Source organism: Magallana gigas, chromosome 5, assembly GCF_963853765.1.
Source record: "Magallana gigas chromosome 5, xbMagGiga1.1, whole genome shotgun sequence".
NCBI lineage: Eukaryota > Metazoa > Mollusca > Bivalvia > Ostreida > Ostreidae > Magallana > Magallana gigas.
The window spans coordinates 26,783,599-26,799,640 of record NC_088857.1 but is presented as its reverse complement, the minus strand read 5'-3'; the positions used below and the strand labels follow the sequence as shown (position 1 = coordinate 26,799,640).

The window sequence follows — 16,042 nt, the reverse complement described above, 5'->3', positions numbered from 1 at the left end:
AAAGCCTATCAAAGTAGCAAATTTAAAGATCCGAATATGAAGAAATTAAGAAAGACTGACCTAATTTATTTCAAAAATAGTGACTTTTATGAAAATTTGATATGAATTAGAGAAAATAATAAGATTTTACGAAATCAATATTGAATAAAAAATACCTGTAACATAAAAATCTGACCATTTCCAAATCTTTATTTATCTCAGAACTATGGTACGTAGTAGGTACGTCTTAGGACCAGCATATATTTTTTGGTTTCAGAACATTTTGGATATGATGCATATGAAATATTATGCTGGATCAATTCAAAATTGTGTGTCATCATTTTTTTTTCTCATTGAAGAGACTTTTTAAAAGAGAAAATTTAGAAGTTTGGCTGACCGACCACCATTTTGAATCGCCATTTTGACCTTTTCATGAGGACCAGCATATTTTCTCAGACTCAGCATTCTTAATTATGATAAAAAAAAACCCATGCTGACCAAATCACGATTATTCGCTGTTAAAACGTATTTCTAGAGCCCATTTTGGAAATAAGGACCAGATTAACTGTGCTGCCGGTATTTTTACAGACATACCAAGGTTTACTAGATATGCCAACAGCTTAATTGTCAAGTTTTCTTACAGTAAATTCAATGTAAAAAAACTTATCAACTGTTGGTTTTTAGAAACAATATCTAAACAAACAGAAATTATTATTTGAAGAATTGAATGGGTTTATGATATTGTTATATTTACATTTTCCAGTGTCTTTCTGTGTTAACACTACGAATCGATTTTGTACTATACAGTCCAATAAATTTAAATGACGTATTGTTGGGGCGCAAGCGAGGTTTGTCTAATTTTAATCGTACAACGTCTGAATATTATGTAAATAAGTAATAAGGAATCATTCATTGAATATTATGAGGTGATAATTTCGGTCGGGGCGTGATCAAATCTATCGTAAAGCCCTTCGTCAAAATTTATTTTTACGTTTTTGATGTTAAAAATGCTCCAGGAAGGCAATTCTAATGGCCAACCAAAAGAGCGGCAGTCGTCGAGTTATATAATCGAGATACAGAGCTCGAGTTTACAATTCTTTGCAATGTAAACAAAGCTTTTGCTTACATTTTGAATGTTAGAGTTTTAGACCTAAAATGAATGTGTTAAACGTTAGGAACTGTTTATTTATGCTTAAAGTGAATAAGAAGATAGACAAATCAGCTTGAAAAAGACTTTTACTGGTATATTGTACCTATGTAAACAAAAACAGGGCACGAGCCTTGTTTACATGACAAAGTATTGTGAACCCTGTATCTTGCTTATAACTCTACGACTGACTCTCAATTTTCATCTGATAATTAGAAATGCATTCCTAAAGCATTGAGAATAATAAAAATAGAAAAATAGAGTTTGACTAAAATCGTAACCATGCACCTTTAAACAATGTAGATATGACCTTGAGTTCAAATGAGAGAGAGAGAGAGAGAGAGAGAGAGAGAGAGAGAGCTAAACAACAGTTAAATATCATTATTGTAATAGAATTAAGTCCGAAATCATTAGTCCGACTCATATTTTGAAAATTTATCAATCTATGAAAGCGAAGAGTGGAGAAAATTATCGATTAAAAATGTATATATATACGTTGCTTAAAACAGAGAACGGTGTTATTGGAATGTATTTCAAGTGGAGGGTCGCGTTGTCTTCAAATTATGTTCAAAAGTGGAGGGTCGCGTTGTCTTCAAATTATGTTCAAAATTAAGATGTAAATCATTAGAGTATTGGTTTTTAAAAAGCGCAAAGGTAATTTTTCGTGCCAAATGAATATTTTGAGTACGAATATTTGATAAATTATGATTGTAAATGACGTTTGAGTAAAAATCTATTTTTATTGAAAGTGAAACAAAGATTACATGATATGTTAATAAAAGAAGTTCGTAGTTTTACATGTTCTTTGAATTTGTTCATAAGTGTAATCTATATAAATATTAAAATATAAAAAAACAATATCAGTTCAATATATAATATATAAACAGATAAAAAACGTATGTACATAACACCATAAAAAATATGAAGACTGAAATTTAGTATAAAAATCTAAATATATCACTTATCTTCTCAAATAGAATATGGAAGACTGTATAAATACGATAATCCAAGAAATGAAAGACATTGTACAATGTTTGATGTCACAGATTGAATACGAGTTGCGTTTTTTTTTGGCAGATCCATCCATTTCTTTATGAACTAAAAATTTGTTATCGAAGGAAATGTGACTGCTGTGTGGAAAAAAAAGATCATAACTTGAATTTGTGAAAACCATTTTGGCACCTAAGGCGTTTTGTGACACAGAACCACGCGAGAACAAAAAAAAAATCGTCGTGTACATGTGTATATTTTTGCGTAGTTACACACAGAGGGTTATTGCAATACACCAAACTTTTACAGAATGTTTGATATGTTTTTTAAAATTACAATCCGATATATATTTATTTTCCCATTAATATCTCAAGTAAAGGAGCGATGATGACATTTTTGATCACTATTTTTGTGACGTCATTCACTCATTAACGTAGTGGAGAGTTCACAACCTGATTCCCGCGTACTGACGCTTGACCTCATCACTGCAGTCTGCTTCCGCCTCGGTTGGAGGAATAAGAGACTTGGGAAATGGGATTCCCAAATTCAAGTTACAGGATGGTAGTTTGTTTTTCTTGTAAAATTCAACCAATTTGCATATACATTTGAAACCCTGCAAGAAAAAAACAAACCCTAAATAGTACATTTTTTGTGGTTTTAAATCAAAGAACTATAGAAAGTGGAAGATAGAGTTACAGTTCGTGATCCAAACATTTTGATGGTTTCACAAATTAAATTGATGTATGGCATAATAAGACTGTAATAACCTTTCGCGAAGGATCAATCTTGTATTTCTTCTTGTGCGTCAGCATCACGGGAAATGACAAGACTTCGTCCTGAGATTTCACTTCCAGACAAAACCGGTTCACCGGATGGCTCTGTAGCGGGAGTATCACCCAATTTCCACTCTACATGACGTATTCAAGGAAATGATTGGAGAAAAAAAACCATGAACTAAATCAACAAACTCAAAATCATCACACGCGAAGCAATTTCACTAAACTCGTAAATTCGTAAAGCTCAAAATCATGGAAATTATTCGAATAATTGGTAATACCTTTCCTTTCATGTAAAGACATTCCTTTATGTGTGCTTTTTCATTGTCGTCCTCAATGTCTGGATGATAACCTTCCGGTACACAGTAGAAAGTAGAACACTTGGTGCTGCCTTTTTTAATTGACTCATTAAAGGATGTGTTTTCTGTCAAGTTTGTTGTTGACTTCCACGTTTTTCTGCCTGCAACATTCCCAGAAGCATTAGGCAAATGCAGTATATAATGAGAGCGTCATTCTTCATGACTTACCTTCAATTCAGGTAAAAAAAATTGTGTTTACCAAGGTGAGAAGAGGCAGCGGATAGTCTGTGTTCCATCGGCGTTTGTTTGTTCCTGACATAATGTGTGGACACCCTGCGAGGCGAGTCCGGAGAGGAGGGGGCCCCAGCACTGGCTATTCTGTATGCCTATAGCACAAATAAATACCAGACACTCTATGGATTCAAAAAATCCTGATTTCATCAGCATGTGTTATTATATAAATAGTGCCTGTTTGGGAGGGTAACAGTTGAAATTGACACCCCGAGAAAACCATTGTCAACCGACGCGAAGCGGAGGTTGACAATGGTTTTCGAGGGGTGTCAATTTCAACTGTTATCCTCCCAAACAGGCACTATTTATTTTGTTATACTGAATGTCTTTTTTTAAATTTTTAAGAAAATTTTACTGCTTTTATATAGGAATAACGTGAATTCTACAGCGAACCGTACGCGCATAATTTTCGCGCATGTAACATTTTTTAATGTTACCCGTTGCCAAGTGTGTTGCTAACGCTGAGGGTAATAGTAAATATTATTAACTGCGTCTTAACCAATCAGATTTCAGTATTTAACATGAAAGTATAACAATATACATTATGACAATTCTTTTTACTTGCCTGTGCTTTGGTAAATGGTTGGTTATAATTGACGTAATCTACTTCCTCTGCTCCGTCAATGACTGTCTTTCCCTGGTAACAGAAAGAGGACGATATAACATTTAAATTCATGCACGTATAATTCAATTAAGGAATAAGGAATCAATCTTGGGTATTATGAGCTGATCAAACACGTTCGGGCATGATCCTCCAATAAAGCCCGATGGGCTTTATGATAGATTTGATTACGCCCAATCGTGTTCGATCACCTTACTATCTTGTAAGAATGACTCTTTATTTCCTATATCTATATAGTTTTCAGCAATTTTACGAATAAATTTTAAACAGTTATTGGTTAAATTTATTGAACTATACATTACAAAATCGATTCGTAGTGTAATCACAAAGACACGGAGAGATGTAAATATAAGAGAATTGAGGACGCATCATCTTTGTTAGGTTTATCAAATCTTTACTCCATAATCAATAATTTTTATTAAGACGTTTACTATATTTGATCGTAACTTGACCCACCTGTCCAATGTGGGCACTGTTGATGTAGATGACTGACTTGGCACGATGGAGGGCGGCCGATGGGGGGCGGAGGTCGGGGGCTGACGGTGCACACTGTAGCTTACCTGTCCACATCACGGACTTGTCGCCCTCCATCTCCATACTAATGTCCAAATGAGCCGGAACCTTAGAAACAGAAGATACTCAAATAAGAAAATCGATAAGATAGCTTTAGATTATGTGCCAAATTATTAAATTTAAAAACAAAATAGTATTCGGACTAAAGAACGTTAAAAATTGATAGAAAGAAATCTTCCAAATCAAAATAGGAGGGTTGTTCGTATCGTTTCAAGTCTTTTTAATTGCAGGAATGCATGTTAAACCTTAATTTTGTTGTTCAAGCACACTAAAAGATTACTGGTTCAAATTGGTGTGCAATGGTATTGATGGAGTATGCAAAGATTAGGCAACGAATTTAACTCATAAAGTCATAGCAAAGCTTGGTTACAAAATGGTGAAACTGAAAATAAATATACAGTGGAGGGGGGTGGGGAGGCCCTACTTGCCTTTTATCATATCATTTTAAATGTGTCATCTTTATTGGATGTTACTATTAACTGTATGCTCATTGGAAAAAACGTGTGAAAGAGAGTAAAATGCCAAAAAAAAATTAACCTCAAAAACTTAATTCATTAAAGAAAAAAAGGTCAACAACATAAAAAAACCGAAGTTAGACTTGCCCCATTGATAACTTGTTCTGACTGAGTTATTCTCAGTCTCGACACGCTGTCCTCAAAAGCTGTGTCGGTTGGACTGACGCACGCCGACAGCGGAACGTATTCTGAAATACGAAATATCATAACAATGAATGAAGTGTTCTACTCAACAGATCGATGGGTTTTTTTTAAATTACATGCTTGATTCTCTGCCTCATTCAAAGGGACTTAGACACGATTTGAAATCAAAATATTTATTTTTATTTTTTATGTATAAAATGGTTTTCTGCATGGTGCATTTTGAATGCTTGACCAAAATGTTGAATGTTAAAGTCAAGTTACAAGCGAGATACAAAGGTAATAAATCATTGTATTGTAAACAAAGCTCGAGTCTTATGTTTGTTTACAAATAATGTAATGTAGAGAATTCATGGAATTACCATTTCTTTGACAAAATGAATCGTGGAATACAATATAAAATAATTCAATGTGTTCATAAATACTATCATTAACAAAAAGAGCAATATTTGATTGAAACTTCTACCAATACAACCTACATGTATATGTAAACAATAACAAGACTCGAGATTTTTTACAAAACAAGGAATTCTGAACTCTGTATCTTGCTTGTAACTCAATATTTGAAATTAAAATTTTGACATGATAAATTCCTATATTTAACATTCTAAACATTTTATAAAAAATGGAAAAACAAAATTTGAAAATGTTAATCTAAAATCCTGTCTAGGTCCCTTTAACCAATATAAAATAAACGGACGGAGTATTGATACTTGTGATATGTTTTTGAAATTTAGATTACATACAGACATGCGGTATTGAATTACACCGACCCACTTTTAAATTAATACAAGCCAGGTTGAATATAAAAATGTGAAATAATCAAATGAATTGCCTTCATTTGTTCTCTGTATCAATATATAAAACTTGTTTATTGTTTATTTTTTTATTTTGATGCTTTTTTTAACGATCTGCTCTTGCATCACTGAGTAGTAACGAGTAAAATGAGCACCTAAACGATTAAAGACATACACTTTTAGTTATTCACCAATTTGCAGATTGTTTTTAATTCTTCTGATACACAAATATAGTCATCTTCAATTCAAATTGAATAATAACTCAAAAATTTGAACCGAGAATCGCCTTTCATGCCCTTAAGACGGCCATCAATATAAAACATTTTAAGTTTGATCATATTTTGCTAATTTTAAAGTAGTGTTGCTTTAAAATATTAAGTTTGATGATGTTTATCAATAAAAAAAATATTATTTAAGGAATAAGAAATCATTCTTTGAGTATTATGAAGTGATAATTTCGATTGGGCGTGATCAAATTCAATTGAGCCCAGAGGTCTTTATGATAGACTTGATTGAATTTATCAACTCATAATATTCAAAGAATGATTCTTTTTTACTTATACATGTATTTATATAATTTTCAGCAATTGTAAGATTTAATATTTGAATACGAATAAGTAAAACCCACTTGCGTCCCAATTGATAGTACACATTCGAAACGTAACGTTGACGTTGAATAGTGTAATTATTCTAGGTTACTACTTACTCTCTGAGGTAGATGCGCTCTCGCTGTCCAGCTTAGCATTGGCAAGCTCATCTTCATTGACCTAGGGGTAGCGAGAAAATGATAATTATGAATTGAACTGGCATGCAGTATTGGTAAATTACTATTAAAAACCACAAATTTCGCTTATAACAGGTACAAAGGATATTTAGTATGTTCATTTTATCAGATCATCTTGAAGTCCGTTAAATATCCTCCTCCAATTGTTTTCTCTTTTATATTTTTTGTTTATTATTATGTTATTTTTAGGGGGGGGGGGGTTCTGGGGGGAGGGGTGTTGATGTTGTTGTTGAGGTTTTTTTTTTGAGGGGGGGGGGGGGCTTCCAACTAAAGTGTACATTCACATTCAGTTTTATCTTTATGCTACTAAATAAAAAGACAAAGAAATTGTCCTTCATCGGGATACACATACTTTTATCGAAATATACAACATTGTCAATTATGAGCGATTTTGAACTTTCTGAACATGGGCATGTGAAGAATGCAACAGGTTTGGTTTGTTTAAATGTATGATATGAAATATTTGTTTTTTTTATAGTCATTGATACAACATCTGAAACCGAAAACCGAATATGGCTTGCAAGATGAAAAAAGGACAATATATGTTGTGAATGATGATTGGTTTTCTTACACGGCCATTAAATTCGTAGCTAAAAATCTCTTTCGAAATTCTTTTGTACAGAAGAAATTTAAATACATTGTAGTTTAGACTGAGAATATGCAATGATATAATTGTAGTTTTTTGGATATTAATATTTAAGAACTTTTATCATTGTACATGATTTTTATGAATATGTGAAATAAATGTAAAAAAAAAGAAGGTAATTTTTCGCAACTGTTTTATTGGAATCCTTTTTGGCTTTGAATTGTGGGTTAATTTTTTGCAGCTGTCCATCGATAAGTCAAACTCTGCGTCAAACACGGCCAGGTATTAATGTTAACCGTACGCCATACCATTCAATATTTCCAACAGTTGTCTTTTCTTACCCTTTTAATTTAGCCCATATATATAAAAATCGTTGGTTTTTGCGATGACGTTTGTAATACCTAAAGTATAATACCATTATGTACCGTTCAGTGAACCTATATTACAGACACAAGCGCCAGTGACATGCACTCTCAGAATTCGTAAGGGGGACGATGATAATTAAAAGTACGTAAGGATGATAAAAGTACGCGAGGATGATAAAAGTACGCGAGGATGATACATGTAAAAGGTGAGAATGATACTTTTTCTTTTCTCAGATAAAGATTTTTCTAGTTCACCCTTAGTTCCTTCCTATGAGAAAGATTTCTCTAGTTCAATTTTTACCTTCGTGTCTGTGTCTGGCCGTTGTAAAGTAAAGTTTTCGAACACGTTTGAGTGGCGGCGCTGAACTCTGATGTGACCCACACTGCTGTGGTGATCTGAATGAGGAACCGCTGAAATGCAAGATACATCACTGAAATACAAATCGTTTGTTACCATCTCTTCAAATGACAAAATTGCCTATTCACAAAAGTATAAAACTGAAGAAATTCAAAGAGTAAACCTATAGTTTAACTCGTGTATATACACCTCAATCACTTTTAACGACATTTTGACAACTTTATAGTTTATTGATATATGGTATCTTAAGTCTTCAATAAAGTCTAGCAAAAGCGCCTAAATGCTTCAATTGCTCATGGTTTAATATTTTTGCATCAAAAGTTACACTAGTACCAACAGCAGAAGTAATAAGGTGTTGTTTCATTTGACATTTATTTCAAGTTTACATAATCCATGCAGTTACATCTTCATACTGTCGGGCTTTTTGCGATTTCAATCCGATTTCTATCTAAAGAACCCTTCGGTAAATTAACATTGTACATGCAGATATCGTACTAGAAGGCTAAAGATAATATTCCGATGCTGTCACAGATATGAAAAAAAAAAATATTCAGCCGCGAAATAAGAATGACCTCGGGAAAGATGACTCAAATTGTCTGAATGAAATCTACAATTTATCATGTGCTCAGAACTTCCGAGGTAAATCATGATTCATGTAATTTATGATTTAGAGTCCACAACTTTCACTTTATAGTTTAAGGGGAACCATCACCCCACCCACCCTCATCCCCGCTGATGAGAAGACTTACTTGAAGACGCGTATTGATTTTTCCTCAAAGGGTGACATGGCTGTGGAGGCTGCTGAGTGTAGCCATACCGTGAGGGGTCGCTGTATAGACCCTGGAGGTGGGGCTCTCGGTGGTAATGCACCGCACCGATGTGGATGTGGATACCAGCGTCCTTGTTCCTTCTTTTAAATTGTGGACCCAGAAGGTCTTCTATCAGACCCCCTCCGTGTAGGTCGCTCGCTTCGTCTGTATATCCGGAATCGTCTTCAATACCACTAGGGGCTGATGAAGAGGGCAACTGTTCCATGACATTGTCCCTGAAATCCGCTTTGTAATTTTCTTGCTGATGCTCGTCATAGATCCTGTTCAGGAAGATTCCAGAGCCATCACCCATTGCAATCTTCAAGATCTAAATGAGTTAAACACACATCTTTATTCTGCATGCAGTTCGTGTGAACGATATAATGTAAACCTCAATATTTAAAGATGGTGTTTTTTCATTGATTCAGTTGATTTGTTTTGTTTTGTTTTATTTTTTTTTCAAATCTAAGCTCTTCAACAATTAAAAACAAAAAGCAGTACATGATTTTTTTAAAACTTGTGAGTTTGATCTCGTTAATGCTAGATAGAAATATTCATCTCATTATCGTGTCGGGTGTGGGGAATAATGTATGCATTCATGTAGTTAGAAAACTCGCTTGCAGTGAGGGACCTTTAAGAACCCAGTCTCCAGTCCAAACGGTTTGGGATAAAGTGTAATCGTATTGCAGCTTTTATTTAAGAAATAAAATACATGTATGCTGGAAAGAAAAATTATGAACAACAAAATGTTAAGATAGTTGTGTACGTTCAACGACTCTTTTAGCGATGTAAATTCTCTGCGCTATTTACCATGACAGTTTTAAAAATAAATGGTTTTACAGTTGACTGGGTAGGGTGCAATGGAAAATCGGGTGATTCTGGATAAAACTAGAGGTGGACAGTCGGTAAAACTCACTGACGTCATTAAAAGAATAACAAACAACATAACAAAGACTTAAGTTGATATCAATCCTAAGAATGTAATACTAGTAATACATGCGTTACTCATTGACTACAGTATAAAATTACAGAACTAAAACAGGCAGCCATTTTTGATTTTTTATCGATGGGATTAAAACAAATTAGATTGTCTTACTGAACATTTCATCAGCACCACAAACCTTGACAAAGATAAGAAAAATTCTTACCTATGGCAATGATTAAACGAAAGTTCAAAGTTTCATTAATATTGTTGTTTAATCCCGACAAAGTAATCGACTGTACTTACTTCCTATTTAAATGACACCCTTTACCTTTACCTGGGCTAATTTACATATAAAAGACCTTATGAAAATCAACAGAATTTTGTACTTTAAATGTGCACAGTTTAAAAAAGGATATCATGTGTCGTAAAAAATGTCAGACCTCGATTTATATATAGGAGGGAAAAATCCATCCAGAGATTCAAAACTAGGGCAAAATAGAATTTAAACATCGCTGCTCAATATCTGGCTCCGGGTCAGTGTACATGTAGAACGCAGGTCAGGTGAAAACAACAATATTAATATTTCCCATGTATTTGAGAGAGAGAGAGAGAGAGAGAGAGAGAGAGAGAGAGAGAGCATGTGAAAAATAATTAGTCTCATCCTCTGTACATGGTAAATTGTCAGGAAAAAACCCCAAAATACCTTAATCATATACATCTCTATATTTTTATACTTCCCCTACATTTTCTTCGTTGCAAATAGATCAACTTTCTTATTTCTGAAATGATGAAGACAAATCGTTTGGACATTCAATCCATAGCCGGACTAAATCAATCTACAAAGACTTCGTTAACACGCTAAACATTTTCTATCATGGCGTTCTGATTGTTTTTCCATCAAACTTGTCACGAAGTAACATTTCAAATTAGGAAAAGTTTTACAGAGATTTACGAAAGAACCCCAGCGTAATTTCCATTCTCAAGCTGAGACGTGCCCCCGTCTTTTTGCACACGTCGGGAAAACGAACACCGCTAGCTTTCTGAGGACTTTGAGCATTTTTTTTTCTGTTGTTGTTATTGTTGAGTTTAATAAATCAACCAGTTCTTTTAGGACTGTCACGAGGTAAGTCTCAAATTGTAGTTCTCTTAAGGTAGTATGGGACAACTCCATGTTGTGACTTAATTTTTATCGAAATAAACAATAAAATCAAATGTAATTTTATAAATACAGTCAAACCTCGTTATCTCGAAATAGATGGGACTGGTTAAAAACTGCGAGATGTCCGAGTATTCGAGATATCAAGGGTTAAATAATAAAAGTTTAAGTGTTTGGGACCTAAAAATCACTTTGACATATCCATCGTATTCGAGATATCGGTGTTCGAGATACCGAAGTTCAACTGTAATTTCTTTCCCAAAGTTGTTACCTAACAGCGTAACGCAGTGGGTTGGAAGGTTCTCTATGAATCTGTTAGTCGTGAGTTCGAATTCCGCTGGGGATTTAAAACATTTCACCTTTTAAAACGTATTTTTGGTTAAATATTGTAAAATTTCAAAATTCTAAACAGGTGAAAGTATTTTAATCATAATGTACTTTAATCAACATTTATATCGACAGATGTCCCATACCACCTTAAATTTGAAGATGGGTGAACAAGGCGTGTAAAATGCCCATATGAGGAATGATTAGATACCGCAAAATTAAAATATCACGAAATCTGATAATTTTTTCAATAATAATCAAAATCAGTGTATATTTAACGTAACATCGGTTTGTAACCCTTAAATATTTTAAATACATGCAATAGATTAATTTAAACTGGCGTATGCGTGTCAAAACCTCCAAATAGTGTCATTTTTATAAATTCAATGCCTTTTCTTTCATAGAGTGGGTCTGAGCTCCACATTTTTGTCATGGTCTAAATGCGGTTCAATGGAATTTAAACCGATTTCCATCAACAAAACTGTGGAGAGATGACCCACTAAACTTTTAAAATGTCATTTTGTAGCCCAACAATTGAGCGTTAAATAATACAAGTCCGTAAATTCGTGGCCAATGTCTCAAATAGCATTTAAACAACCCACTTTGTTGTGAATGAAATGGCTCAGTGGTTAGAGCACCAGACAATAGGTAAATTTATAGAACTTGGGTTTTTAGGTTGTGGGTTCGATACCACCAAAACTTAAGGATTTATTTTATTTTTCTTAACGTTTTTTTTTTAAATATTTCAAAGTGAACATAGTAAGAAATTACCCTTTTGTAAACTTGTATTATAACATTTCAAAATATTTAATTGAAAAAATGCTGAATTTGAAGTTGTATTTTACGAATAAACCAAATGGGCAGTTGCGCCATCTTATTCCCCCATCTTCTTTATTTTGCTTACAAGTTTGCTTTGGATTTGCATTTTTGTGAGGGGTTATAAAATGTGTTTACTGAAAATTAAATTCACTGACAGCCTCTTGTAATTGCTGGAAAAAATGGATGAGTGTATAATTGTCGTGAAGAGAGCAGTAGTTAATGAAATAGAAAATGTAACGAAATAAAGTAAAACGCAAGCAGAAATTAAGATTAAAATATTTCTTAAGCATACAGATCAAAATATCAACGTAAAGGTTTTTGAATAAATGTTTGTTTCTAATTATATAACAAAGTTTTACCAACATCCTCCACATCCGGTATCTAAATGTGCTATATAAATGTGTTATGATAAATACCACTTACATGTAGCTTCAAGTGCGGTTTTCACTTATCTGACGTCCATCCGTTCGTCTGTCCGTAAGTTCGCATTTCGATCAGAAATATTATTAAAGGAATACTTTTTCGAAAACAAGGCAACGGTATTAGGTTAAACAGTATTTTTATGTCGGTCATTTCCAAAAATAAACACACACACTCACACAGATTGTATAATGATAATTATTCTTTTAATGAATGTCAAAATAGTGTAATAAAACAGGTAAACTTGTTTATGGTATCTGAGATACGAGCTCTTTCATCCATGCTCTATTTTCACTTGAAATATTTCAAGAATGTCTACAAACGGTACTTGATATCATGACTGGCCTCTGGATTACTTTTCATGTGATTTGAAATCAAATGTCAGAAGAAGTCTCTTTTCTATAAATATACTAGAAATTCTGTTACACCCCTTTCGCCATATTTTATTTTTGAACACAATAAGCAGAGTTCGAGGTACATGTAATACCTCCGCAGACGCCCCCCTCTCTCTCTCTATATATATACATTGTATTTCACCTGGGATGTCGCTTTTCTTCTACATGTATTCAGTATTTTACTGCCTTGATATACGAGGAAAAGGACTTCAAATCCATTATGACGTCAAAATGAATTTTCAAAAACCCTTAAAAATCATTTACCATAGATCATCACGATTCTTCTTTCTCTTAATTGCTGAACATTTAAATGGGAATATATTTGATTCTTCTTTTTTATTTGATTGCAGAAGTTTTGAACATGTGGACACCGCTCTTGGTCCTGCTTATATGTTTAGCGTTCACTTTTGGAACCGCCGAGAACCATTTAATGGAACAGTACGAGAACGATGAGGACATACAGCATCAGCTTCAAAACGAGGCTTACTACAAAAGAGGCTTCTGGGATAAAAGGGGATTCTGGGATAAACGGATGTCCCATAAAGACTTTTCTCACGGATCAGACGATTCATCCTGGAATGATTTGATTCTGTTATTGAAGGATTATATAAGATATAAACACGAGTCCAACAAGAAAGAGCAAATTTTTTCTAATGGCTTACAGAATTCTCATTAAGGATTGTTTTGGGATAAAAGAAATTTACTTGACTGTCTCAGCTATAATTTTCTATGTCAATCGATACTATTGCTAAGTATTATTATTATTATTTTGATTAATAAACAGTATAAAAAAGTATAATAAATGATTTTTCAGACGTGTAATGTTGATAAATTATTCTATACTTTTTCTAAGGTAAGTCCATTCTGATTTATAAGTAGTCATCAGACCGCTTCAGCGTCTACACCATCAAAAAAGTTCATCAAGCATACATTAAAGTTCATCAGGAGTCTTTCTTTGCTATCAAGGCAATATCTGCTGCAATTGATGTAGGTTTATGAAGCATCATCTACAAAGTCAAAACTATTTATTTTTTCGATTCAGTTCAACTATCGATGTTAGCTAGAATATCAATATCCTTTAGAAATGATTTTAAATATTTTTTTTAATGAAAGCACTTGATTTTGCTTTTTACTACATGTAGCATGCGACAATAATCTGACACCTTAGATACATTTATACAGTACTTTTTTCTCCGTGTAATCGAAAATTGTAGTAGCTTACTAAGTAACTATTTCATTGAAATATCGCTATTCAAAACAGCAATTTGGTCAGAATAAAGGTTCCATTTTCATCAAACGATATTTTTGGAGTTTAATTTGATTGAAGACCTTATTTTCAAATTCTTGTAAATGGGTCCCATTACGTAGAGTTTTAAAGTCTCGACTCAAGTACTTTTTTGGTATTTAGGTTACGAATAGACAATTTAGAACCATTTTAACAAGAGCTTGGACTTTTGGTAGTTGTGTCAAACAGCAATGTGACGTAGGCCTGTCTATTTCATTGCTAGCCACTCAGCCACGGCTCTTTGAAATCAACAAGACTTGTCTGGCTTTTGAGCTAAGACTACGCAATCGGTGCATATTTCGCTTGAAACCGCTTCATTTTTAACTAGTTTTGACGCAAGGAATAGACAGCTACGCCCTACTGAAAGTCCACGGTCTTGTTAAAATGGTTCTATATTTATAAACGACCTCTGTTCGTCTCAGGGCTTTATCAAATGTATCCCGTGCATTGGAGTCTTCCTCCCCGAGGGCTGATTCAATGCCCCTGCCTCCTCTATGTAGGGTGAAATTTTTTTCTCTTTCTCATGCTCTCTCCATAACTGAACCGATTCTTCATTCCAATATGGATATAACCTTTCCACTTAAGTAATTATATATAACTGCGCACAGTTTGTCATAAACTCGTCAATGCTAAGCTGAACTAGCATGAAGTGTTCAATTTGAATTATTGTTTGTAATAGAGCGTATCTTTGAGACTTGGTAAACATGAAATCTGAAGGGATTTGACTTTGATGTTTGAGTTTTCTGTTTACACTTGTGTCTGTGTCACCAACACCGGATATCAATCTCTGCAGTTTGAGACAGGAAGTTTTGGTCTTCGTTCCTTTGAAATATCGACTACTAGGCATCTAGTATGCAAACCCATTGATTGGTTTTTTGTTGTTATTTGTTTTGTTTTGTTTTTTTTTACTCTTCTACCCTGGGTCCCAAAATATGACATACTTTACCCAAGGCTGAGGGTTACTGGTATTTGGATGGGATTCAATCTATGAAACTTTTTACAAAAATGAAGCACAGTTTAAAACACAGATGAATACTTCAATCAATAGTCCCGACCCTTAACTACCTTTTTTAACTCTGCTTTATAGTCAATTTGATAATATACCTTCCTGGTTCCTAGTCTGGTTAGAAGTTGATGTGGCTGCAGAATAAAGTTCAGTTTGGAGAGTATTTAAGGAATTTTATCGGAATTTAATGATGTAAGTAGCGTGCGTTTGATGTGAGATTTTAAAAGATTAGTGCGAATGTTTCTCGACTTGTTGCAATACTGCTGTTGTCATAGGCAAAATCCCATCGTGAGCCCTGGACGGGTAAATGTCCGAGTAAAAATAAACTGGCGACTTCGAGAGAATAATGATGTATATCTCCGCTATTTTAAGACCCATCAACTTGAAATTCGGCATGAGTGTATCTTAGACATTACTTTTCTGAAAAATACATGCATATTGCAAGTGTTGTAAAAAATGATTGATTTATTAGGCTTTTGAAGCGAGCTGGTAGTTTTTTTTATCTAGGTTAGAGTTCGACCCCTTTCTTTATTTATGGTTACATTAAAATTAATGTTAAAACGGGCTTGGCCCCTGTGGTTTTATCATGACATTACATAGTCAACACTTTCCTCAGATAATTTTACATGAATTGAACAATATATCCCTAACAACAAACGAAATGTCAGCGGTTTGAA

The 16,042-nt window shown here is 33.8% G+C and overlaps 1 protein-coding gene and 1 long non-coding RNA gene across 5 annotated transcripts; one reads left to right on the top strand and one right to left on the bottom strand.

The window, feature by feature from the left end:
• Nucleotides 1-2,453: 2,453 nt before the first annotated feature.
• Nucleotides 2,454-10,324, bottom strand: LOC105323155 (uncharacterized). Of its 4 annotated transcripts, none has more exons than XM_034454926.2 (12): nt 10,181-10,315; nt 9,650-9,751; nt 8,973-9,360; nt 8,167-8,276; nt 6,837-6,897; nt 5,280-5,380; nt 4,561-4,725; nt 4,048-4,119; nt 3,451-3,577; nt 3,174-3,352; nt 2,884-3,024; nt 2,454-2,729 (listed from the first exon to the last, which is right to left on the bottom strand). In XM_034454926.2, the coding sequence occupies exons 3-12, from the start codon at nt 9,343-9,345 to the stop codon at nt 2,562-2,564; spliced, it is 1,497 nt and encodes a 498-aa protein (XP_034310817.2). In that variant the 5' UTR covers nt 9,346-9,360; nt 9,650-9,751; nt 10,181-10,315; the 3' UTR covers nt 2,454-2,561. The 4 variants fall into 4 exon arrangements, with proteins under 4 accessions (XP_034310817.2, XP_034310824.2, XP_065940917.1 ...); XM_034454933.2 differs by having other exon boundaries at nt 9,650-9,721; nt 10,181-10,199; XM_066084845.1 differs by lacking the exon at nt 10,181-10,315 and adding an exon at nt 9,843-10,098.
• A 441-nt stretch (nt 10,325-10,765) lies between these two features.
• Nucleotides 10,766-13,538, top strand: LOC105323163 (hypothetical protein). Its single transcript, XR_004597986.2, has 2 exons — nt 10,766-11,080; nt 13,425-13,538. It is a non-coding gene; the product is annotated as a hypothetical protein (long non-coding RNA).
• Nucleotides 13,539-16,042: the final 2,504 nt, after the last annotated feature.